At 37.7% G+C, this 27,683-nt stretch overlaps 2 protein-coding genes across 3 annotated transcripts; both read left to right on the top strand.

The window, feature by feature from the left end:
* The first annotated feature begins 1,042 nt into the window (after nt 1–1,042).
* On the top strand, nt 1,043–18,568 carry LOC128030271 (reticulophagy regulator 1). 2 transcript variants are annotated; one of them, XM_052617755.1, is made up of 9 exons: nt 1,044–1,370; nt 2,069–2,175; nt 2,306–2,336; nt 13,133–13,259; nt 13,627–13,711; nt 13,985–14,107; nt 15,627–15,697; nt 15,861–15,984; nt 16,584–18,568. In XM_052617755.1, the coding sequence occupies exons 1-9, from the start codon at nt 1,120–1,122 to the stop codon at nt 17,039–17,041; spliced, it is 1,377 nt and encodes a 458-aa protein (XP_052473715.1). In that variant the 5' UTR covers nt 1,044–1,119; the 3' UTR covers nt 17,042–18,568. The 2 variants fall into 2 exon arrangements, with proteins under 2 accessions (XP_052473723.1, XP_052473715.1); XM_052617763.1 differs by lacking the exon at nt 13,985–14,107 and having other exon boundaries at nt 1,043–1,370.
* Nucleotides 18,569–21,968: 3,400 nt separating this feature from the next.
* On the top strand, nt 21,969–25,852 carry LOC128023563 (uncharacterized). The gene is made up of 5 exons (XM_052610667.1): nt 21,969–22,076; nt 22,369–22,446; nt 23,179–23,223; nt 23,793–23,941; nt 24,107–25,852. Exons 2-5 carry the CDS (start codon nt 22,389–22,391, stop codon nt 25,421–25,423), a joined length of 1,569 nt encoding a protein of 522 aa, XP_052466627.1. The 5' UTR covers nt 21,969–22,076; nt 22,369–22,388; the 3' UTR covers nt 25,424–25,852.
* The last annotated feature ends 1,831 nt before the right edge of the window (nt 25,853–27,683 follow it).

Here is a 27,683-nt window from a genome sequence, read left to right as displayed (position 1 = left end):
CTGAAGGCCACTATCGGAGCAACCTTGGCTCTCATAACACCTGAGCAGTGCCACAGACTGATCGACTCCATGCCACGCCGCATTGCTGCAGTAATTCAGGCAAAAGGAGCCCCAACTAAGTATTGAGTGCTGTACATGCTCATACTATTCATTTTCATACTTTTTAGCCAAGATTTCAAAAAATCCTTTCTTTGTATTGGTCTTAAGTAATATTCTAATTTTCTGAGAAACTGAATTTGGGATTTTCCTAGTTGTCAGTTATACTCATCAAAATTTAGATAAATAAACGTGAAATATATCAGTCTGTGTGTAATGAATGAATATAATATACAGGTTTCACTTTTTGAATGGAATTAGTGAAATAAATCAACTTTTTGATGATATTCTAATTATATGACTAGCACCTGTATACATCTGATATGATATCCACCAGTTTCAGCAGCTGTTATTCATATTTTAATTGTAAGAAATTGCATAGGGATTAATTAGCCTACATATAGGCTATATCACAACAACAGAACTTAAAACAGCAGTAAAACGTTCAAGATGTTAAAAATAATCATGTCTGAATAACATTTTCAGTAATTGTATTTATTTACTGCAAGTGGCTGTTTCTAATAATAAAGTACATTGCGCCCTAGTGGATAAAAATTAGTGGAAAATTAGTTTTCCTAGTGGAAAAAAACATATTTTGTCTTTGTCTTAAAATATAAGATTATCTACATATGACTGGAAACGAAGCATAAAAAAATATATATTTTAAAAACTTTATATTTACATTTACATTTATCCAAAGCGACTTATAAATCTGAAAAAAAACTTAATGATTGATGATGAACTAAAAAAAAAAAGAAAAGAAAAAATAAATAGAAGAAAACTATGCATTATTTCCTTGTAATATGAATGAAATCAAACACAAACGTTGATTTGGCTGTAACTGCGAGCGATAAGCTGCACGCAGAGGTAACCCAGAACAGGTGGACGTCGCACAGCTGACTGAACGATGACGTAAGTGTTCCCAACAGCAACCCGGGGCTGCCTCCGAGTGACGTCAGCGACTAAACAACAGCAGCTGGCAGTGCTCGTGAGGAGCGAGGAGCGGGCTCGCGGTCGTTTTCAATGGCTAATCAGGGTGGATGCGACAGCCTGCGCGCTTCAGAGTTGGAGCCGGTGGGAAAAAGCGCCGGAGAGACTTCCTCCCAGTCACTCAACTCAGGTGGAAGAGAGATGGCGAAGAAAGAGGAAGAGCAACCTTCGGGAGTCCGACACCCTGCAGACACTGATCCTCTCTGTCGTATATCAAAGCTGATTAACTGGAAGAGACCGTTATGGACTTCCGCTCTTTTCGCAACAACAAATATAGCGTTTTGGTGAGATGCATGACGCAGCATAATTTTATTACATCAGTTGAATGCAGAATGTAAACATCACCTTTTCTTTTAACACACCATGATGTTGGAGTTTAAATAGAATGTTGCATTAATAAATATGGGTCAGTCTTTAAATATTTCCAATGCACTACATTTCTCTGCCTAATTAAATCAGACGGCCTAACGGTTTTTTGTGTACTGGCCCCTAAGGCATTTTCCCTTAACCATTTTCTCTGTATAGGTGGACTTCACTACAGTTGTGTTGCTGTTAGTACAGTGTTGGACCTTTTGTTCTTGTGAAAATGGGTTCCTTTGCATAACATGAATACATTTTTGCATACAAACTTTTACAATTAAAAAAAAAAAATTCCCTCCCCACATAATCAGGGTTGTCAATGTATTCTTGACTTATTTTCGGTTGACTGACTTGACTGTATAATTAGTAATTGGGGTTGCAACTGGGAATTAGTTTCACCATCAAAGCATATGATTTTAGATTAGGTAACTTGTATACAGAAATAATAACAAGAGTTGTTTTTAAATGTATGATGACAGATCTCAGATAATCTTGCAGCTTTCATCTAAAAACAAAAAACAAAACAAGCACTATACATACGAAAGTGATAGTTAGATGTCTGTTGACTGTAACTGTTCCCAACATGATTAAAGACGGGAAACCTGTTTGTTTTTCCATGCAGGTTTGTGTTGCTTAGTCCCTGTCGGGTGATCAGCCTCATCTCCATGTGTTTGGCTCTCTTAGTGATGATACAGCTGATGAGAGATGTGGCACTTTCCAGATCCAGAGGTGTGGGTTTGTTTCATCCCATAATACTCTAACATGTGTGACTGTTGTTACTCATAAGAATAGAAACAAATTTTGATTTGATGTCCACCATCAATGCAGATCCCATTAATGTTTATTGTTCGACTTACAGGAGCCTCTCTATGGAGGAGTATGACAAGCAGGTAAATTCAGAGCATGCACACTTATTCAAATTATTTACCTAGAACTTTGGGTTTGGTAGGGTTTTTTTCTGTTTTTGAAAGGAGTGTCTTATGTTCACCAAGTCTTCATTTATTTGATAAAAAATACAGTAAAATTGTTAAATATTACAAGAAAAAAAAAGTTAAAAAGTATTTTATTTTTGTGTTGGCAAAGCTGATTTTTCAGCATCATTAATCCAGTCTTCAGTGACACATGACCGTTCAGAAACTATTCTAATATGCTGATTTGGTGCTCAAAAATATTTATTATTATTAATGTTGAAAAGAGCTATGTTATACTTTAGTGGAAACTATGAGACAGTTTTTTTACAGGATTCTTTAAGAAAAAAAAAGTAATATATATTTTTTGTAACATAAAAAAACCACTTTAGATTATTTTCATTTTTGTTTAAATAAACTTGACAACAATCACCATTATTTTGTTGTTGTTGTTTTTTTTTTTCATTTTGAGGAAAAGAGCAGCTGTTATGCTCAAAAAACATGACAGATAACAACATAATTTTTATATAAAGCAAACAATCTACTTCCAACAATTATATATATATATATATATATATATATATATATATATATATATAATATTATTATTATTATTAATAATAATAATTTTATTTTATTATTTTTTTGTTTTGGTTGTTGCACTGAAAATGTACTTGATTTAAATTGAGGGGTACACATCTGAATGTATTTAAAAAGGTGTTTTTGTCTGAAGTATTTTCCATTCACCAGCTACAGTCCAGCCTGTAGCCACTTGAGGGCGTCCTATACTTCTTATTGATATTATTGATGACATGCAGCATTCCATAAAGCCTGTCATGTGAGTTTGGAAATCCAGTGCTGCTGTGAAGAAGCCGTTGTGAGATCAAGACTAATTAAGAAATCTAACAAAGTACTCCTGACCTGCTTGAAACTTAGAAATGTACAACACTGGTAACCTTTCTCTTGCAGTAATTTGATGAGTCTGAGAAAAGATTATATAATAAATATTTAAATCCAATCATTATATATGAGAACATTCAAAAGTTGCCCTAAATTTGTTCAAATATTGGATTAGTTGAAGACTTGATGAATTTATCCAATACTGCTTATCAATGGCCTTCGGGTTCTCATTATTATTTTAATCCGGGTTGCATCGTTCTGTTCTCTGACTGAAGTTGCCCAGTCATTGTTTATGTGCTTATGGTAAAAACAAATGCAATGGCACCATTATGCTCCAGTGGGTAAGATGCCAGTGTAGTAATCTTCAGTGTGGTGTTTATGCGAGACGGCCTCATTAAAGCCTTGGGTACTTAAACAACAGCTGCTGGATTGTCTCAGCTTGTCCATTTCTGCCGGTCGCTGTTGATGTGAGTCTTGTTCCAACAGCTGTCTTATTCCGGATCTTCACTCTGACCCCCTTGCCCCCTTTTCTCCCTTAGCTGTGGGATTAAAGAGCTTTTTGTTTTGCCCTACTTCTTGTATTGTTGTATTTTATAGACATTATATTCAATTTAAACTGTGATGAATGTAGTTTTATATTAAAAGACCTTTGTCTTTTTCTAAAACTTCCAACAATAATACAAATCTATTTGCTACAAATGTTTACACAATATACTTGCAATGATATGCACTAATATATTCCATCTGTAGTGAGTAAAATCTTTGTTTATCTGTGATGTTTGCACTAGAGTGGATTGTTTCGTCCTTGTCATATTGTGAAACTTGAATTTATGTTTCGGACTGTCGCGTGTCATGGTGAGTAGAATGACACAGCCAGTTGTGTGCTCAGGAGTGATGGTAATCCTTTCTAGCATTTCTTTGCCATTTTTAATTGGGAGGATTTTGGAGTGTCCCAACTGAGAAGCCAATCACATCACAGGATACGAACAGACAAAGGGTGTGTCTGGACACTCAGTGACCCATTGGAGGAAGGCTGAGTGAGGGTTAGATGACCAACTGACCAGTCATGGTAATTTCATCACAGTCAAATGACCAAATAATAATAATAGATACTGTAGAATGAGATAAATAAAGAAGTTATATAAATAATAAAGACAACTGTTAGTGTCTGTATATACAGGGGCGACTAGGCATGTTTTTACACTTTCTACTCCACTTCTCTGAGAATGTAATTTTTTGATAGTCAGTTTCTGTTCATATGCTTTGAAGTCTTGCATACAAAAAGTTTTTGAACATGCCCACTATTATTAAATAGATAAACCGGTACTGTTCATTTATGTTTTCACATGCTGTGGGCGAAGTGAACGTTTAAGCAAACCATATTGTGCGACGCAAAATTTAAATAATAATAAAAGTACAGAAAGAAGAAACCACAACAATTTTAAACATGCAAAAATAGCAAACCATTGTTTTGGCCAATGAATATTAGTAATTATTTATCATTAATGAATTAGACCATTTAAAACATGTAAACAACAAAAAACAACAACAATAAAGATAAGATAAAATGTCCCAGGAGGGCATTTGTGAAAAATTAAAAAAAACAATTTTTAAGACCGGTAAATTATATATATATATATATATATATATATATAAAAGAATAAGTATTTAATTAATACATTTTAGAATTTATAGAATATAAAGCACAAGTATTAAAGTCTGCATGAAATGGACAATCTTGAAATATAGTATTAAAAAAAGGTTAATACATTTTTTTACATATATATAAAAAAATACCCTTATCCCAAGAACATTATTAAATTCTACTTTCATCATATAGCTGACTCTTGTCAGAATGATTACTAGTGTAGTTTTATTTTTCATTTATTTGAGCTTTATTGTTAATTTGACTATAATTTCTTTCAGTATTTCACGAGTTCACATCTACGTATATTAATACCGTAAGTTTATGCGTATTTGGCGTGCTGTCCGGGTGGAGGGCTCCGAGCTCGGGATGTGGCCCGAACCCAGAGTACTCCCCCCGGTTGTGGTAAGAGTAGATGGATCTATAAGTGAGGAGAAATGGGGTGGAGGAGGGATGCTGAAACTGTCAATGAACAGAGATAGGTTCTGCTGTTATTTATACCTTGTCATGAGTTGATTACTGATTGGTCTCCACTTGTGTTAATCAGGTTAATGAACTGCGACTGTTCCTCCCGAACTTTGTTATAAAACAGCATTTCACGAGTTCACATCTACGTATATTAATACCGTAAGTTTATGCGTATTTGGCGTGCTGTCCGGGTGGAGGGCTCCGAGCTCGGGATGTGGCCCGAACCCAGAGTACTCCCCCCAAAAACAAGAGAGCAAAAGGACAGCCGCCAGACTACGAACCCCCCAAAACGCAGAGATTTGGCGGGCTGACGTTTTTAGAAGTATGGTCGTTTGACCAGGAGATCTTGCATTGCCTCTGGCAGAAGTAGAGGAGCAGGCAGGTCCTGTTGGTTAATAGTTGAGGAAGAAGCAGTTACGGTGTCGGGAAGACGGGCTCCACCGTCTGCCTGCGAGGTGTAATGATATATTGACTAGATGCGTAATGTATCTGCTGGGAGGCTGAGGCTCGCTGGACAGATAGAGGAAACAAATTATATTCCTGCATTCACTGGAAGACTGGCTCGCTGGATGAAGAACAGAAAGAGATGGATGCATACTGCGTCCACTGGGAGACTGAGGCTCGCTGGACGGGTAGAGGAATGAATAGGTATTTACCGCGTCCGCTGGGACACTAGTGCTCGTTGGACAGACAGAGGAAACCAATAGATATTACTGCGTCCGCTGGGAGACTGAGGCTCGCTGGACAGATATGGGAGACGAATTATGTCCCTGCGTCCGCTGGAAGACTGGGCTTGCTGGACGAAGAACGGGAAGAGATGGATGCATACTGCGTCCGCTGAGGGACTAGTGCTCGCTGGACAGGCAGAGGAAAAAATATGTATTTACGGTGTCCCCTTGGAGACTGAGGCCCAATGGACAGGTAGAAGGAATTAGATAATTACTGCATCCGCTGAGAGACTAGCGCTCGCTGGACAAACAGTGGAAAAATAGATGTTATTGAGTCCGCTGTGAGACTAGTGCTCGCGGACTGATAGAGAAGACAAATAGGTATTTTCTGTGTCCGCTGGGAGGCTGAGGCTCGCTGGACAGACAGAGGAAAGAAAAATAATAATGAAAAATAGATATTTACTGGGTCCGCTGGGAGACTGAGGCTCGCTGGACGGACAGTGGAATGAATAAATATTTACTGCGTCCGCTGAGAGACTCATGCTCGCTGGACGGACAGTGGAATGAAGAGACTCGTGCTCGCTGGACGGGCAGTGGAAACAAATTATATTTACTGCGTCCGCTGAGAGACTGGTGCTCGCTGGACGGACAGTGGAAACGGATAAATATTTACTGCGTCCGCTGAGAGACTGGTGCTCGCTGGACGGGCAGTGGAAACGGATAAATATTTACTGCGTCTGCTGAGAGACTTTTAAATTAAATTTTTTTATTATGTTTGAAAACGGCGTATTGTGCAGAGGCTAATGCGACTGGGAATGTGGGGCATCAAAGCTGATCATAAACCCTTGTTGAAATTCACGTCGCTTATTGTGAAAACTGAAGAGCTTATTTCAGTGAAATGGCTTAACATGACTTTTTTTTTTTTTTTGTATCTGGGGGAGGTACAGAAAAGGCTCCTGCGGGAGCAGACACTGCTGCGGCAGTGAGGAGATATGAAAGGGGCTCCTGCGGGAGCAGACACTACTGCGGCAGTGAGGAGATACAAAAGGGGCTCCTGCGGGAGCAGACACTGCTGCGGCAGTGAGGAGATATGAAAGGGGCTCCTGCGGGAGCAGATACTGCTGCGGCAATGGGGAGATATGGAAAAGGCTCCTGTGGAAGCAGCTCTGCATTTAACCCATCCAAGTGCACACACGGCAGTGAACGCGCACACACCGTGAACGCACAGCCGGAGCAGTATAAAATAAGAGGCAAAAAATTATTTTACTATTGTAAATATGAGTTTATGACAGCATTTATAATTAAACCACGGTAGCCATAAATTTACCGTTGTCTGAGACGTCTTGAAATGTTCTTTAGCATCATGACCATAGAATGTAGTTATGGTTCTGCAAGGTTTAGCATGGTTTCCAGAGATCTGGAGCTGATTCTGGGTAGCTCGGTGGTTTGTGACTGTTGTCTCGTGGCGCGCTGTCTTTTAAGGGGCCGTTCACCCATCACGTTTTTTTTTTTTTTTTTTTCTTTCTTCCTTCCTTCTCAGGCGCGTCCGCTCTGCATAGAGTTGAAAACATCTCAACTTTTCAGAATGCCGCAGCGCAAGAATATCAGACCTGAACCAGGAAGTTGGTCACCAGATCACGGGGTAACCAGTTAAATTGCATGGAGACACCCGAGAGCGCCTAGATGTTCCTCTGAGGTGCTCGCTCATCGCAGTTGTGCTGCCGTGGTACACCATATCGGTTTTGCAAAGGGAACAAAGAGACGTTTTATTTGTCCTCTGTTTAAAGTATTCTCATACTTTTAATAACAGTGGTCTCGGTTTGTGATAGAATGCAACTTCTTCATTCACTGTATGCCATTATGCGAGATGTAAACAGTGTGACGCGTCCACGCATTGCACGCGCGTCGACGTATTTTTTTTTTTTTTTTTTTTTTTTCTCTCGATGTAAGCGATGATGTCGACGCGTCGTTGCAGCACTAATTAGTGGTGGAAATTATGATTCTTTCTAGAGATTCGTTCATTTTCGGTTCATTCAACAAAATGATTAGTTCGGAGATAATTTCTTCGTTTTACACAGAATATGCCAGCAGGTGGCAAAAGAATGTATTATGTGTTATGTCTTACGTCAACGAACGCATTCACTTGTTAAAAAAACTGATCTGGCTTTATTAAAATGTGTGTATAATCGCGTTCAATATATGAAGTCTAATTGAGTTGTTCAGATGAACAAAGCACAGGGTTTCTTGCCTATTTAGCATTTTAATTGTTTGGTCAGACAGTTTGTATATGATATAGCTACTCACATCCATAAATCGGGGATTAACCTTTCTTTTACGGTCTATGGATTAAACGTGGAGTTGCTAAATATCAAAACGAGCGTATGTGCACAGTACTGTACCTATAACTGCGCTTTGCATTTTCGAGATTGACATGCTAAAATAGCAGATTAACCCAGTTTACTCTAATTCATTTTGTTCGCGAACAAGATAAGCTATGTGCCAGTTCATTTAATTCACAAACGACATGTATCCGTTCATTCAGTTCGTTCACGAATGACGTGTGCCAGTTCAGTCATTTCACTCGCGAACGATAAGATCTCTAGATCTAATTCAGACTCATATGAAACTCGTTCATTGAAGGGCGTATTCGTTACTACATTCAACAAATCACATACTCTGTCACATCTCATACTCGAAGGCTATCGGCTCGATGTTGAGTAATTCTTTGACAGGATGAAACGGTTGTTACCCGGTTCACTGAGCTGCGCATGCGCTGCTTAAAGCGCCGCGCTGCTATGAAGGGAGGAACTTTACTGAACGAGAAATATGAGTCCGTGGATAACATGAACGATTTGTTCGCCTAAAAGATTCGTTCACCTAAAAGATTCGTTCAAAAAGAACGATTCGTTTACGAACGACGCATCACTAGCACTAATGGATACATCTGGAACACTGGTTTCACGTTGTAGTATAGACTGTGGAAACAGAGGCTTCTGAAAACTATGGGAATCATTATGCAATGGAAATCATTATGTCTGTAAAACATACCATAGACATGATTATGGCAATAACGTTAATTGCAGTTATGTGCTATTCACTTACAAGCAGTTCTAACGATATTTACTTGCATGCTTTCATATTACGGTCCTAGAAAAACTCAGAATTTACTCACACTGCTGTCCTGCGGCAAAACGAGGGTATAATGATCACGCCAGTAGATGGTGAAATATGTCCCCAAGAAAATTGGTCCTGCCAGAATAATTGCATGAAACTTGTCTGTAAAACCTCAGTGAGGTTTAAACATGCACGGTAAGGCAGATGATATCTTTGGACATTTCAGTGTGGATGATGACTACCTCATGGCCTGTTTTAACAAACTTTAAGCCTCCTTTCCACAGCACGCGACATTTGTACACGATTGTCGCATTTCTCCCTCTCGCGGCAGGCGTGCTTAACTTTCAAACTGGTCGTGCAGTAGCCCTAACTGTTACTTTGACATGTTCACCATGGTAAAGTTAATAATTTGAATGAATATAATGTATAATGTATGAATACATCGTCACAAATCAGATTACCCCCTAAATAAAAACAGCAGGTTTTATGGGGCTAATCACGTAAATAATGGTTTAATAATTATTTCTGCCATAATTATTATGAACCACCATTTTACATAAATGATGTTGAAGAATAATGTCAAGTTTAACAAAATATAGGTAATTCTGACCTCGCACCGAAAGATCACATCCGGTCGGGCGTTTGCACACGGCCTGGTCCAGAAGTTTAAATATTTGAACGCATCCGAGGCTCAATTTGGATCTGAATTTCCACATACATATGTGATCGGAACTCCACGCGGCTCTCGCACTACTTCTGGCCGCAAACCTGTATTTACCGTCTTCATCTGAAAATGTATTGATTTATGACGCAGGAGGCGGCCTCAAACTTCGCCTCGGCCGGAAAAAGCCGCGGTGCAAGGCTGAGCCGCTGCGGGAAGTGAAAGAGGCTTGCTGCAGTAAGAACTGAGGAGCGGGCTGGTTGGATGCCTGCTGGTGCTGCGATTCCGGCGCTCAAAGAGAGCCCGGTCTTGATCGGATCAATTGTGGTGTCAAGCGAGGCGAGCTTGAATTTTGCACGGTCTTTTGGCCACGACGTGTGGCTTGGCACGAAGAGCAGCTGTCGCGATGACGTTTGATGGTGCTCAACGGCCGTGTTTAATGATCATGGTCAGCAAAGTAGCATATCTGAAAAATCACCGGTATGGATCTCCTTGTTGGAAGGAAGATTTCGTCTGTGATAAGATGACAGACAGCGCGAACCGGGATGCTGAAACTGTCAATGAACAGAGATAGGTTCTGCTGTTATTTATACCTTGTCATGAGTTGATTACTGATTGGTCTCCACTTGTGTTAATCAGGTTAATGAACTGCGACTGTTCCTCCCGAACTTTGTTATAAAACAGCATAATGAGAATTTTAAATATTCACAACAAAACACTAATTTATCATAAATCTGTGAGATTAACAGAGAGAGGAAAAGGGTGTAGAATTTTTGTGATGTCAGGAAGTTTCTTTGTTATGATACCCATGTACCTGAGAAAAAATTGCGTAATTCAAAAATTGCATCTTCTGAGAGGGTCTCATTCTGTGAAGAGGGGGTATTTTGTGGAGTGTTTGTATGCGTGTGTGTTCATGCCCCAGCACTGTCTGATGCCTGCTTGTGGAATGCTATGTGACTGGTATTTTTAGACCTGACCGATTGAAATGGTGAAGCTCAGGCCTTGGTCAACATAAACACTAGCTTGCGTGGCTTCATGTGACACTTCATTTGAACTCGGGAACTTAGCACTGACACACTCATCTTCTGACTTACCTGAACGCTTTTCATGTTAAAACCGAGAGATTTTGAGATGACTGCTGAAGACCATGGATCAGCACTGAGGTAAAAAAATGATCCTATTGAAGAAACTGGTACAAGGACAGAGTGGTTGTTAACTAAGAAATCAGTGTTATGTGATTTAAATCTCCAAAAGGCTAGTTTTGTACATCTCGGATGACTTCCTTATAGGATTGCAAAATTGAAAATTTCCAGTAAATTTCGGAAACATTCCAGAAATTTTGGAAACTTTCCAGCATTTATTATTATATTTTTTTATATTCCAGGGATTTTTTGGAAAATCTTTAGGAAATTTACCGGACATTTTCTACCCCTTTGCAACCCAACTTGCTTATTTATTTTGTGACCATGGACTTTTTTTTTTTTTTCTTTGAAAAATATTTGTCTTTGAAAAACTGTGATTTAAATCGTACTTGCATCGCGGTTAGATGTGTCATGTTTCAGATACAAGCTTGTTCCAAATTATTACAAATGTCAGACATCTTGCATCTGATGCATCTGGGGTCGTGTGGGCTCCATGGTGACCCTTGTTTTGGAATATTTACTAAGGGGAAGTTCATGTCAATTGTTACAAGGAATTTATAGGTATTGAAACGTGCATGTACACGACACAGCCATGGAACCTGTTGGTCTCATGGAATGAGAAGTATGTGGACAGACCCATAGATATGCTAAAAACATTGTTAAAGTATTGCAATTGCCAATGCCATGGATCCTTTTACCTTTATTTTACAAATTAAGAGACATTATTGATTTCAGTGGCATTGCTCAGCTGTTTGTTTTGGGCTATTTTGTCACTCGTTCTGTCGGAGTGTCCGACAAGTAGCTTTCTTGTTTTAGCGATTAGCATTGGAGTCATCTAGTCTAGCTGCTTGATTTTCAGAATCCAGTCACCTGTTGTAGGCATTTACAAAAACATTTCTGCACAAATTCTTTGGTTTTTAAAGATTAAGGACTTTCTTGAGGGAGGAAACTTTATTTGGATTTCACATTATATTAAGTAACATATTTACCAGTAGCAAACATGCCATGCGGTATGATTTCAAATAGTGTTAGCTGTCAAACAGCACATGGTGCCAGTCAACAAGCAGATTTCCCAAAAGATCTCATCTGATGAAATCTCTTAACACTTGTGAGCATTACACCTCATTGATCTCCAGTCGTCAGCTCTGGTCTGGGTTTGGCAAGCCTGAGCTCACTTTTTCTGGCACATTCTCTTGTATCTGCCACATGGTCAATGGTGAAATGCTAATGTGAGCTGTGTTGCCTCACAGTCACATGCCCCCCATGCGCTCTGTTTAATAGGAAACCTCCGGTGGGGAAACATGTCTCTGTAATGTTGGAGGTGATTGGTTTATGACCTTTCAGAGGAAATGCAGCTCGAACTGATCTGTAGAAGAGTTCCTTGCGTGGGTTTTTACTTGAGTTTTGGGTCGATCTGTCTATAATGGACACTGGGTTTTAAAAAGTTTTCGACATATAGGTGGCATTGTTTGTTTTGGAGACGAGAAATGTAGGGTGACAGCTGTGAGGGGATAGGAGTAAGGGCACATAACCACAGATAAAGGGCATTAACAAGCTGCCTGTTAATAGATACTTATCTTGTGCCCAGAATGCCCGCCACCCCCTTCTGAAAGTCATACTAATTTATTCAAAACCAAAAGTTTGACCAAAGAAATGTACTTGACTTTTTACCTAATGTTAATATTATTAGCTGAGCATGATTTATTTTTTAAAGCATTTAAAGCTAACTCACATTATACTTTCCATGAAAGTGATCTCTCCATATAACATCAAATGTGATCAAAGTTCATCAAAGAGTACCAAAGGACTTAAAGAATATATAGAGATTTCCATATTGAAAAATGTGTTTGTCGATGTAAGCTGTCAGTTAAGGACCTTAATTAATAGACTGAAATGTAATCATTTATATATTTTAAAACAAGAATCAATGAATAGCAATCTTGGGTGAACCATCAAGTGAAGCCAAGTTTTTCAATGTGCAGTAATTCCCTAATTATACTAGAATCTGCATTCAAAGGCATACACACTGTTTAGCATTTAGACACTAGTTCTGTTTGTCATATATCAGTTCCAGAGGTTGAGAAGAGGCCACTGCAAATGTGTATTGCAGCATATGTCAAAACTTCTTTACTTCTGTTTTAACACTAATAATCATTTGTTTCATTGGTTTTTAATTGTAGCTGGGAGGTCATTGATTCTGTCCAGGAGGGCAAGTCTGGATCAGGATCTCCATTCACAGACTTCTGGATGAGCCTCAAGCTCTTCATTGAGGAGACTTCCTCTTTTAAGCAGCAGAATCCAGGCAAGGTATGGGTGGATTTAGTTGGTGCATAATGTCCCTTTAAAATCAAGTTTAAAATCTGTATGAATGTATAAAGGGAAACATATATCAGACTTTTTTATTTTTATTTTTGGGCAAGGAATCATTTTATGTTGAAAAACTGTATTTAAAAAAATTCTCTTTTGATGTAAAATTATTCCATTTCGTCTCATAATATGAGCTCCTAAAAGCTGCATGTATAATAATTATAAATAATTAACAAGATTATATTTAAAGTATATTTAGATAGAGTACAGCATGTCACATAGCAGGTTATTAACTTACCAAAAGTATTTTATGTCAGCTATCCTTTTGCAGTGAACTGAGACATTTTAGGTTTGTGTCTCATTGCAGTTCTGTCTGCTGGTGTGCAGTATGTGTTCTTTTTTGGCAATACTTGGACGTTACATTCCAGGGGTTGTTATTTCATACATCTTAGGTAAGTGCCAAATTAGGTCCTGGAGCTTCATAAAAAAGATGCGAATTAATAGTTTTTGCCCTATCTTTTCTTTGATTGTAACCATGCTACTATTGGCTACTATGTATTTACCTCCAACACACTCCAGAACATCCAGCAGTCCGTTTGTCATGTGATAGTGGATTCCTAGTAATGTAACCATGACGCTATTATCACTCAGTCCCTGGTTTCTCTTTCTTCCTAGCAGTCAGCAGGTTCATAAACATTAATAGTTTCTGCATCTGTTTACTGCAGTGCTGGGCATTTTTCTCTGGCCTTTGCTGTCATCACATGAGTTTGGGATGTGGCTGGAACCAGTTCTGCAGAAACTGGACTTTGGAGTGGGCCAGTTTCTTCAGAAAATAAAAGAGAATCATGGTATATCTAAAAAAAAAATACACACAGAAAATGACTCAATTGTACATTATTTCCAGTAAAGATTGTAATCAGGAAATTATGATTTTGAATGTTTGCCTCAAATGATTTTTGTTATAAAAAAAAAACTACAAATATTACTAAAACTAAATGTAAATGTTTAACCTCAATTCATTTTCAAACTATGAATAAATACTATGATAGTATATAAATAACAAAAAAAAAAAAACTGTGCACATCTATGCGCACTACACATATAGCACTCTTAAAGGGTTAATTCACCCCAAAATGTAAATTATGTCATTAATAACTCACCCTCATGTCGTTCCAAACCCATGAGACCTCCGTTTATCTTCAGAACACAGTTTAAGATATTTTAGATTTAGTCCAAGAGCTCTCAGTCCCTCCATTGAAACTGTGTGTGCGGTATACTGTCCATGTCCAGAATTGTAAGAAAAACATCTTCAAAGTAGTCCATGTGACATCAGAGGGTCAGTTTGAATTTGTAGAAGCATCGCAAATACATTTTGGTCCAAAAATAACAACAAACACATATAAGCCGGTTGGAAACCAGCGAGAGGGGAGAGAGAGCGGAGGACTCGTGGCCGAGGAGCGGAAGTGCGAGAGCGAAAAAGAATGACTTCTTCTCGAGTCAAGAACTGGTTGCAGTTTTCGGATCACCAGTACACTGAACCAAGAAGCGTTTCTGTCGGACGCATCCGATTCGAGAACCGAGGAGCTGATGATAACTGCGCATGCATGATTCATCATGAAGCAGACTAACACACAGCGCATCTGAACTGGTTCTTTTGGTGATTGATTCTGAACTGATTCTGTGCTAATGTTATGAGCGCGGGTAAACCGAAGGCTTGAACGAAGGGCAATCATCGGCAATGACGTCATTTCGTCGAGCGCAAAAAAACCAGTAAACCATTTTCTTGAACCGGTTTATTGAATCGAACTTTCCGAAAGAACCGGTTCGCGGAAAAGAACCGCACTTCCCATCACTACTGGTGAGCCGAAAACCGATGCAACCGGTTCTTGACTCGTTCGTTGACTAGTTCAGTAAGTGTACTGTTTGAGTAAATGAATTACTCAGGGATATTGGTTTATTTTAACTCAGAGGGAATGTCAGCCACATTAAAAAAGTTAATTCGTTGATTCGTTCGTGAACCGGACATCACTAAACTGCAGTGAACGCGCTAACAACAGACCCGGAAGAGAAGACAATGCTGAGTAAAGTCGTAGATTTGTTATTTTTGGACCAAAATTCTAACTGACCCTCTGATGTCACATGGACTACTTTGATGATGTTTTAATTACCTTTCTGGACATGGACAGTATACCGTTCACACAGTTTCAATGGAGGGACTTTTCCATTACATTGATATTAATATATATATATTTTTTTTAATTTTTTGTTTCGATTACACTGAAGTAATTTTAATGATTCTGTTTAGTTGAGATATGTAATTTAAAATCATGGCTTTCTTGCATTCCCCATATTCCTTCCCTGCTCAAGAGAAAAGGATACTCCAGTCTCAAGCCAAGAGAGAGAGCATTGAAGCAGATCTGTCTGCACTTTTCCCCATGGTCAGTGTGCTGCCAAACAGCTCGCCAGATACTGTAACTCACACGCATATCATGTGCCACCAAAGACTGTGATATTCATTACATATGTCATTATATTACAATTATAAAATATACATATGTCCATTTCCTGTCTGTGTGAACTGATACTGAGCATCTATTACAGATGGACTCTACCATGTGCAAAGAGCTGTCTATATCAGACACAGAGGTCTCTGAAATAACATGGACAGACAATGGCACCTTTAACCTTTCAGAGGGACACACACCTCAGACAGAAAACTCAGAAGGTAAGCTCGCTTACCTTTTCCAAAAATATATAGATATAAAATATGCGTAATATGTGGGTGATTTGGCAGGTCTAAATATAAAAAAATTATAAAGAGGTATGTAAAATTGTATTTTAAAATACAAAACGTGAAATGTTATTCAAAAAGATATTTAAAAGTTTTAACTGTATTTTTTACTACAAATCATACTGACCCCAAAGTTTGAACTGTGGTATTTACTTTATACTATATGTTAGTATATTATTAATATAGTAAATATAAATGGGTATACTGGAATCAATTAGCCATTAGATTGTTGTGATTTATAAAAAAGGAGGTTTAAGAAATGAACGAATGTCAGGTTTCTATATTGGAAAGCCATTTTTTTTATATATTATAGCTGTTCTTTGTGTATTAAAACATTACAATGAGAAGTATGTATGCCTGTAAAACATAAAAAAAATTAAATATAGTTTTGAGGCATTAAATAATAAAAATAAGACCAAATTGTGTTTCAGTTGAATGTGTAAATATCTGAATTCCAATAGTATAATTTTTTTTATTTTTTTTATTATTATTATAAGACATTTTCTGTATTATTTATTTTGTATATTTGACAGACTCAGACCGGCGAAGTGATGAGGAGGTCTTCACAGGTGGATTACCGGAGTTTCCCTCCTTGGAAAATGGCTCGGGTACAAATGGAGATGACGATGAAGACCTGAGCATTGGTATGCCCACCCTACCAGCCCATCCCAGCAGGGTCGGGTCCACACAGTCAGACGAGGAACCAGCTGCCCAGGCCCTGGAGGTTGTGCAGAGGCTGGCTGGAGACGTAATCACGGCAGCAGTAACCGCGGCCATGCAGGAACGCCTGGAGGCAGTGGTAGCGCCGGCGCTGGTCCAGGCCCTGGCCGAGGAATCGGACAGCGAGGCGGAGGACTTTGAGTTGTTGGACCAGTCAGAGCTGGAACAGCTGGAAGGCGAGTTGGGGCTGGACCGGGTGAACCGTGCAGAAACGTCTAAAGCTAACAAACCTTCTTCAGGCTTTCTGTCCAAACTACTGGGGCACCACTGATTTTATTCAGAGGGGTTCCGCTTCCCTCTGTGATGGGATGTGGGTGGGAGGATGAATATCGGGTTTGCGGGGAAAGGTCCAGAGTAATGAAGGTATTCCATTGTTGTACTTTGATGGTGTGATTCAGTCATTTTGCTATAAAAACAGTCATTTGTGGAAGGAGGCTAGTTGTGTATTTCACGGGGAACTGGTTTTGGCATAGCTACATCTCAATGGGTCATCGGAGGATCCTCTCAACCTCCAACCCTCCAGTAAACAGAGGGTCACGGACCGGACTTATGTCACTAGTTTAGCTGTTAAAGGGCTGGTAGATACAGGATACTCAAATTTTGCTGCCAAATATTTTTTTTCTTTTCAACCTCACATAATTACTTCTAAAAAATAAAGCTTCATGGCCAAAGAGTAAGGGCCTCCCACTAAATGACAATCAGGATAGCACTTACAAGCAAACAGAAACACCTTGTAGTGAAGTACACGTGATAAATATGTATTTTTAATTGAACATTTTTCTTTTCTAAAAAAATTTTTTTCATGAAGGATTTTTGAAAAGCCGGTGGTCTTAGTGTATTGATAATTTACAGGCATAGTCATGTTTAAGACTTTATTTTATATTTTTATTTGCACCTTTTTTTTATAGAGTGAACCAACCAGGCACTAGAGCACAAAGGCACCAAAGTTGAACAGATTTTGATTTATATTCATACGAATATTCATCAAACAGTGCTTAAAGGGATGGTTCACCCAAAAATGAACAATTTGACATTAATGGTGTTTAATGTTGTTTTAGACTCCATTGACTTTTTATTTTATAGACATATTTTGTGTGATCCACAGAAGAAAGAAGTACAGATAATATTTGGAAAGACATGAGATTGAGTAAATAATAATTTTTGGGTGACTCTTTCTATTTAATGTACACAAAGAACCTTAAGATTTACTTTCAGACAAAAGTAACATCTAGAATGTATTTAATCCCCAAGAACAATTTAGAGAAAAGATGATAATACTTTTAGTCAGTCTTATAAATCAAAAAGTCTCTTTGGGGATCATTATCAGCTGTCTGAGAGAAAGACAGTAGATTTTTAACCAACTGACCCATTGTTCATAATAGTCTGTTAATCAGTGTAAGTACAGAGGCACATATAGCCAAGACTGTTTCTGTTCACAGTGTGTGGTGCTTGGTGTGTATCTAAATTTAGTGTTTCTAACAAACTACTGATGTATTATGAATTTTGTTTTAATGTATCAAGTGCTTTCTATAGCACAGTGGCTGAATAGGAATTTCTGCCAGTCACTAATGACTGCTATCCAAAAATAATTCTAATCAGTGTAAATTTGTTCACTTTTTTTTTTATAAATTTAAATATATTATTTAATCCTATATATAAATCAACTATTAGATTGCTGCCACACACATATGATCGCCATATATGCCTGTGCAAGTTTGTTTGTCAGAGCGAGGAAAATAATCAAAATCTAGTTGTATATAAACAATCTCCAGAATGTAATTAAAACTGTATGATTCAACATTGTGATTTTTGTCATTATTCTGAATGAGGTTTCGCAATGGTAAGTGATTTTGGAGCAATTCTAAATGGGTCAGAACAGCGGGGGTTCAAAATTGAATCCGTTTTTTCTTCTTCATTTAACCCTGGAAATTAATCATGTTTTAAGGTTTTGAAAGATACAGAAATTATTGTAATTAATAGTAATTGTATATAAATTATAAAGCAAATGGTTATTAATTAAGAGAATTAAGGTTATTAATAAATATTAAGAAATTAAGGACTTTTAAGGAATTTTGATGTTATATTATAATTCTAATAATATAAGTATTTTGGAAAGGAAACAAATTATATTAATTGAATATACTAACGATAATGTGTATTGCTATTTTTCACCAAATACATGATTAAACGGATAACAAATGTCTTCACATTCAGGTAATGGATAGATAAGAGCTATTTTCACTCTTTGTAGGTTTACCAGGTGAAGAGGAGGAACAGTTCTCCTCATAAATCTGACAATTTTTAAACAGCACCCAATGATTTACTCATAGTCCACCTGTAAAGCACACCATCCATACCATATCATCTAAACTTTTCCTCAAGTCAGCAGAACAAAATAAAGTCATGTTTCAAATGTGTAATTTATGCTCACCATTATGCAGGATGGTATCCAATGCACATCAATTGAAGTGCTTCATTTTTAACTATTCAAATCTATTTCAATTATTGTTAAATTAATTTCTATGAGAAATAAATTATCAACACTAAATATTAAGATGTAGCTTTTTCATTCAGAGATGTTTAGAATAACATTTGAGTGGATGCAATGTGAGCGACTATACAGCTAAACATACGCTAACAATTAAAAAGAAAATCTTTTTCCTAATTCAGCATCTGGTGGTTCTTTAAAGGTCCAGGCGCAGCAGGAGAAGTTTTTACTACCACAGAATTTCTTTATGATGTGAGCGGCTTAATGTGGTGTGATTTGTGTCTTAGGGCCAAAAAAAAATCAAACGAGACAAAAATGTTTTGCCACACATATTAATTTGATATGAATGAGAAAGAGAAAAATGAAAATAGATTTTTGTAATAATTTATCTCAATATTATTTTAATGCAATAGATTCATGTCACCCATGTCACACATTGAAATATATAAAATTATACATGACAGGTTCAATTACTTGTCCTTTCTGGCATGTAAATTACACGGTGTCATTCCCATCATTTCTGTTTACTTAGCTTTTTTTTTTTTTTTTACATGAAAATAAGCCTGAACTATTTCTAGAAAGGCCTTTAGTTTTCCATAAAATGTGGTTATTTACAAATATGTTGCTGGTTTGGGAAAAGCATAGCAGAAATGAAAGACAACATCTCATGCATCTCATTCAGAGAGATGTAGTTCATTTGACAACCAGAAACTGTCCATTTGTTTTGAACAACAGCGTTCTTTTTTTAGCATTTGAAAATTAGTTTGAAAAGAGTGTTTGGAATATGCTTTCAAGAAAAAATGCCACTTGGTTTGATAATTTGAAATTCACACACATTTTTAGGTGTGACTTAAGTCTGAATATACATTTTGGAGCCATTGTATGTGTGGAAGGAAAGGAAAAGTGTTCTGCCCTGTTTTCAGGTGAGAAGATGTGAAAGCTAGCTGGTGTCTTGTAAAAGTCTACAGAGACATAAAGGAGAACTGTGAAAAAAGACATAAAAAAGCAGAAGTTCTACCACCTTGATCTTCCAGGCATGCTCATCCTGTCAGTTCAATAATAAAAAATATCAAAAATCACTTTTTTTCATTAAAGATTGTAAAATAGGGTAAATAGATCATTGTGGAACGATAAGTAGACATTTGGACATTGGCAGATACTGTATATATTAATAAAAAAATAGCATCAGTGAAGGGCAAAGAGTTTTTTTTTTTCCTCTTCGAAGTGATTTTTAAAGTCTTCTCTGGCGCCAGGTGTTCCAAAATTCTGAGGGAACGCCACATTCTTCTACGTGTGGTATGTTGAAATTATGAGGCCATATCATGTTTGTGTACGTGCTCCGCTGCTTCCAGGTTGGATTGCTGGTTTATGTGCTATGTAAAACACCTGTTTGCAGCAAGCCTGAAGTTTAATTATACTGTATGTGTAACAGTGGACGTGCTGATCCAGCCGTCCCATCATCATGATGAATGGACCTTAGTAGACACTATTAAACATTCAGTCACATACAGTACAGTAAATGTTTAGAATGTTTTAGCTCTTGGGTCATATTTAAAACATCACCCAATCCATTTTCCAAGGAATGACCTCAAATGATATGACAAGCCATCATTCTGATCTATGATGTTCTTGTCATAAAAAGAAGTCACCTCAGATCATTAACCCAAACCTGATTTTTTTAAGCATCCTGTAGACCTCTGGCCTTCAGTTTCCATCAGTTTCATAACAGTGGCCGACACTTTCTGCTTTTCCCGTGGAGTCTTTAGTGAGTGTGAAGAGACTACCAAAAAAGCTGCTGACAGGAATCTGCTTGTTGGGGAGAGTTTTTATTTTAGTTTTCTGGTTTCTGGAGTCTGGTTTTCAATTAGCTTACATTACACAGTTTTCACCAAAACTGCATGGGTTTCTTTATTGTGTAGCTGACGGTAGCCATTGACTCCCATAGTATTTTTTTTCCCGTACTGGTTGCCAACATTCTTTAAAATATCTTCTTTTGTGCTCAATTTTCAATCAAAGAATTTTCATTTTTGGGTAAAATATTACATTATTCTAACCTATATATACCATTGTATATTTTTGCAAAGATTGTGATGACTTTCTGACAAAGTTTTACAATGACAAAATTAATTCTGCGTCAAACCTGTCTTAAATACTAATCAATTCTCATTGTGAACATTTTTTTCTAAACCACAAAAAAGTTGTTTTTGGACACGTTTTTAGATGAAAATATGAAAAAAAAAAAATTAAGCATATAAATAGAGAATTCAATAGAGCTTAACTTTGCTTGATAAATATGCATATTACTAAGCAAAGCTGCAGGATTCTGAATAATATGTCACTCAAACATTAACTGCTCTTGGTGAGATAATCTAAAGAGCATGGACTGATAAAGTCACAATTTATATGGCAGAATGGGAAAAGTATTCCATGTTAAGGTTTTATGTCATGTTTGTGTCTCAGTGGAAGTTGTGGCACCTCATTCATAAATCAGCAAAAAGGTATTTCTTTAATTATTTCTGCATCCCTCCGGCTCCCTCTTCCAAGTTGTATCTTGCTGCTTTTCTTCCTAATTACAGGACTCTCATTGGTCAATGAGCATATTTTGAAAGAGCCAATCCTAAAAAGGCTAACAGCAAGCTCCTGACATATGATATGCCTTTTTTTCTTAATGATCATGGAGCACCTTAAAATGTTGCCGTTCGCCACAGCAGTTCAGAGGGTTTGAAGGGGAGTGCAGGGGTTGTGTGAAGAGTTCAGTACACCCCTTCAGAGCCCACCAACAACTTAGCAGTGTCTTCAAACATTTCTGCTTGAACAGGTAAGTTGACTGATACAGACAGAATACTTGTAGTATATTAGGCTGAGGTATTGCTTCTGGAAAAATATATGTGTATGTGTATATATTACTGATTATATATTGAGAATCTTATGGATTTCTATATTTTTTGTATTTTTTATAACCTGTTTGTCAATGAAAAAAAAAACAAAACATGCCAAATGAATATTTTCTTGATTTCTTGATTTAGTTCAATTATTGAAAACCCGAGCTGGCCAACCATTGGTCGGAAATGTCCCTGATTTTGGATCTGTCTCTCAATTTTTGTTTTCAGGACTCAACTATTCAAGAAAAATGGCCAGACTTACTGTAATGTTCCGTGCAATGGCTCTTGCAGCTGTCTTTATGCCAGGTGAGAATCCATTTCTATCAAAACAAAAATAATCAGTTATCCTGAATATTTGTCCCAATTCAATCTCAGTGTAAATCACCATAGCATTATAAAGCATGGACCAAATGACTCATTATCCATCTCAAGCAAAACAAGTTTGGTTACTATTAGCCTACTGCAGAAACTTTGGAGTATTTTCCAAAACCAAGGATTCTACAAAACCAGAATAAACGAATGAGCATCGTCAATCTTTCTTTGTGAACACCTCTGTAAAGTGATTTCAGTCAAACAGTTTCCATATAGGAAAAGGTAGACCTTGTAAATATTAGCCAACTGTACATTTTCCATGAGCTATAAACATCTAAATAGACCAACTGGAGATGCAGATATATGCCACAAATAATGTTGCATGTACAGAACATTTTACATCCTTCATTTTATTTTACAGCAGTGGTAATTATAGCGGCAGCCTGTGGGCTAGTTCCCCAATCTCTTTGTAGTTTAACAGGTACGCTTGCAGGGGGTCCCGGAAATTTTAGCCCATTTTAAAGCACTTAGAGCTGTCAGAGAGCCGAGACAGAGTAGTAATCACTAGAATAAGACACAGGCTCCGTTGACGGGAAAAGTGCCTGCTGTGCAGTCATAGTCAGTCTGCATTTTCCTTCATGTCAGAAGTCTGACATTTGGTTGGTAACAATTCTAATTGTTTTTTCTTTCTTGTTTTTTTTTTTTTTTTTTTTTAATGTCTGACAGACTTTCTGGTTGCTGGTCCTGTGGGACGCAGTGAAGAAAAGGATGGTGGGTTGGACCTTTTTTTTGTGTGTGTAATTATATCATCAGCTATGCTGTAAATGGCACCAACACCACAGCTCTGATGTGAGATAATGCTATTTAACATGAATCATTATGCTGAACAACTGCAAAAAGGCAGTGGATCATTGACTCACATAGAGCTTCTCTACATCTTGGCCCCAAAATAGAATTTCCTTCTCCTTAATATCATTTTAGGTTACGTTTAGAAAATGTTAACACATCATAGTTATGGACTGTCACACAGTGACAAAGCAAAGAACCCAAAGATTCTTCAGAATGCAATCATATCATCACTAAATGAATATTGCTATTAAAAAATATTTGCACAGCTGCCTTCATCTTTGATAATAATAAGAGAAGATTTTGGAGCACAAAATTAGCATATTAGAACGATTCTGATTTCATTTAATTCTGCAAAATAAATGTGGTCCCCTTAAAAAAGAAAAAGAAAATTTTATTCAACCAAATCTCACTATTAAAAAGCAAAAAATACTGAGATGATGTCTGAATAGTATTTAAATGATGACACTTACTGTTGTCATGTGCTGGTTCAGTTATAGAGGGCGCTGCTGAGGTGAAGACAGACAGCATGTCATCGCTGAAAAAGCTGGTCCGTAGCAGGAGGAATGTTGCCTACTACAGGAGTCAACCTGATTTTTGGGGCTGGTATAAATACTTCATGCAGACCAACAACCAGGAGGGAGTGAGTAGCCTTAAACTAAAACTAGTCATCGCTAGTCATCGTTATAATCTTTTTTAGATTTTTCTATGACTTGATTAGTGAACTTTCTTGAGAACTGTTTACAGAAAATTGCAACAAGTGTAATTCAGTCATCCCAGTTTTGTTTCTCTGTGATTACCTCCGCAGATTGAGGACATGGATCGCATGTACCGTGTTTACCTACAGAACAAGCACAGAGTAGAAGAGGGACGCTCCTACAACCATTACCTCACTCACCTGAGCGAAATTTACAAAGCCTGTGCCAACTCTGATGACCCAGACTGCATTGCAGAATCCACCAGCAAACCCAAAGCCAAGATGGTCATGCCTGTTCCTGTGAGGCAAGCTACTGTGACAGTGTGCAACCCTTACCTCGACCCCTACTGTCTCTATGCTGTTAGACCAAAAGCTGCAGAAGAAGAGCCTTCTCCTGCCCCAGAAAAGCTCCCTGCTCCGATTTTGTCCCCTCTACTACCTCTGCCTCTGAAAACCCCACCAGCTTACTACTACGCTCCGGTCTTAGAGCCCTTCTTGTCAGCTGAGCAGAGGGCAGAACTGTTGCGTATATGCAATCCTTCAGACACAGAGTGTTTGCAGTACCACCTGCGCTCTGCTTATGGCTACAGACCCTCGCTCGGTCCTCTGCCCTCCTATGCTCACCTTGGATGTGATCCTACCAGAGATCCTTACTGCCAGCCCAAACTGGTAGCCAGATCACCTTCAGGTTTGTATCACCTGTACCCTACCTGTAACCCTGCCACTGACCCCCTTTGCGCCACCAATGTAGTTGCACCTGCAGCCCAAACCAGTGGAAATGCAGAAGCCCCCAAAGAGCAGTTTTGCAACCCTTTGTTTGATGAGGGCTGCAACCCCCTTACAGCTGCCAAACTAGCTGCACTAAATAAACCGGTCTTGGAATACGCTCCAAGAGATGAGCCTGCACCTGTCAACCTGGCCTGCGACCCTCGCTACGATCCGTATTGTCTGATGGGTGGAGACGCTGCTTTCAGAAAACCCCCTCCGGTTCTCCCTGAGTTCCAGACCCGTCACCAACTGGGCATCCGTGGAAAGACCAAAGAAGGTTATGACTGCTACATGTTTTATGACAAGGACTGCACCCCAGTAGAGAACCAGGAATTGAGGGCAAGTGCTGCCAGTTCTACACCAGATTGCCACCCGTACGACCCCAACTGTGGTAAGTTTGCCCCTCAGCCATCCACTGGAGCTGATGCAGCCAAGAGAGTTAAAGACGGCATCATTGAGCCCCATCCAGACTGTGACCCAGAAATCGATTACAACTGTCGTCTGCGCCGAGCAGAATCCGCAAGTCAAGAACACAAATATGAGCCGGCCCAGCAAGAACAAGTTCATGGCAACCCTCTCCCTGAACACGTGGCACCTGGGTATCCAGTTCCACTATTCAGGGACTTCCTGAGAGGGTATATTGGTGGCTACAAGAAATGAGAAGAAAAAACTGGATGAGAACTTGCATATTCAATCATGTTTATTTACATGTAGCACAAGTTTAGGCTTTTGCGAGAGAAGAAATTCAGGATCCTCCAGGAGTAGTTTTTGCATTGATGTTTTAGTAACTCTAGAGTTGTCTAAGGTCTTAATTCTGTCTGAAATGTCATTTTGGGAAACAAATCCATAAATTTGTGAGTTTAGTTGTAATGTGAAGCAATATATGTATCGATGTATTATATAATGTAGACTTATTATTGTAATGAATGACTTAAACTAATACTGAGAGCAAAATCTATATGGTACTTTTTCTCTAAATGTATGTGACTTCTTGATATATATTTAATGTAATTCCCACTTTGATAAAAACAATCTTCTGTCTTTCTTTTCTGCATTTTATGTTTAATCTTTCAATAAATAAATAACTTAGTGAAATGAATTAAAGTTGGTGTTTTTCAAATTTTAGAGTATGCATTGACGTCATATTTTAGTACAGTGAAACAAATTCATCATATTGCAATTCAGAAAACTATGCATTCATAATAGATACTAAAGTTTGCATTACAAATGACTGTGATTTACATATAAGGCTTTAAAAAGAGGAGCAAGAAAATAGATGAAAGAACTTAAACTTTAAAAGGTTTTACTAACCTTTTAAAAATACAAAGATTAGATTTTATTAAGCTTTTACGTATATATATATATATATATATATATATATATATATATATATATATATATATATATATAATGTACTATATAAATAATATATATATATAAATATATATATATATATATATATATATATATATATATATAATATACTATATAAATAATATATATATATATAGTTTGAACATATATGCCTTTTGTAGACAGTGAAAAATGTTTGTGTCGAATAGAAATGTCATTTATTTAAAACACCATGATCAAGTATATAATAAACCCATTAAACATTACCTGACACCCAATATTTCAATTATTCACAATGACATTTGGCAAAAAGATCCCTCAGGCAGATGAAAAATGAGTACAGTTGATGACTGTTTTTAAAAGAGCTTGGCATGCCAATAAAGTAACACTAATGACTACTTACACAGACAGTGAACATGTTGAAATATGCATTAACTGCAAGTGCACTGTATATATGCCAGTCGTAGAAGGTCCCTCATTTGGCAAATCTAACTAAAAAAGGAGCTGATATAGCACACAAAATATACCTTATACTTGGATTACCCAACACACGCTTGAATACAAGAAATCAGTTGGGATATGTATACCCAAGTGCAAACACAGCAGCTTCACGTTTCATACCTCTGGCACGTCTGTTGTGGTTCTTTCCTTACTGTTTAATTGGCCTTAGGTGGGCTTTGAGAGGGGATATAGCAAAGGCTATGAACTGTTGCTTAATGCCTCAGTCAGCATGAGTCCGGTTTGTGCTGACTGCACCTCTCCATGGCCTGTATACCTGCGGGACCAGCTGAATGTCATTAAGTGGATGGGAAAGGGCCCTGAATGGTAATGAGGGTAAATATGTACTCTGCATAAGCAAACAGAAATTAGCAGTGTACTTCTGTGTGCTGTATTCAGCAGTGCTGCAGAGGTTCTCATTTTAATGTGGTCAGTGAATGAGTTTGTGTTTGAACACTGCATTCTTGAAAATGACTGTTATGAAATGAGCCTTCAATGCATAAAATCTGGCCTTGAACAGAGATTTTGATTGCACTTCTGTACATTGAAATGTGGCTATTGAAAAGTTGAGCTTTTCTTCCCCCAAAGGGGTGGTTGTAAAGTAACACATAAGTGACAAATAAACTTCGAATGACTAATGTTTGACCCTAAAGGAGCTGCATCTGACAATGATTTTAGTTATATATCTACAGTCCTATAACTGCCCATTATAAGTTGCTTAATGTACTGAAAGGTAACCTTTAGATGAAGTGAGAGATGCCCTAGTTACATGAACAGTTTTAACTACTTTTATCTCTCTGGGTGACATACTTACAGAACATTGATGACAGATTGTTTGTACTGAGCTTCAAATGAGAAAGTACATCTTTGCCCTGCAGGAAAACCCGCTGAGGAAAAAATAACATCAATGTAAAATGGCATGACTTAAGTATATTTTAACATTCAGGTGCCTCTGTTCTTATAAACGCTGGAATTTATTTATGGCTAAAGATGAATTTTAGCACAATAGAATGTTGTGCTCATGGAGGATGAAGATGCATGTGATGACATTGTTCAAAGGCTTGACAAC

This window comes from Carassius gibelio, chromosome A2 (genome assembly GCF_023724105.1).
Source record: "Carassius gibelio isolate Cgi1373 ecotype wild population from Czech Republic chromosome A2, carGib1.2-hapl.c, whole genome shotgun sequence".
NCBI lineage: Eukaryota > Metazoa > Chordata > Actinopteri > Cypriniformes > Cyprinidae > Carassius > Carassius gibelio.
The sequence above is the reverse complement of the archived record's forward strand: the minus strand, read 5'-3'. Positions and strand labels throughout refer to the sequence as shown.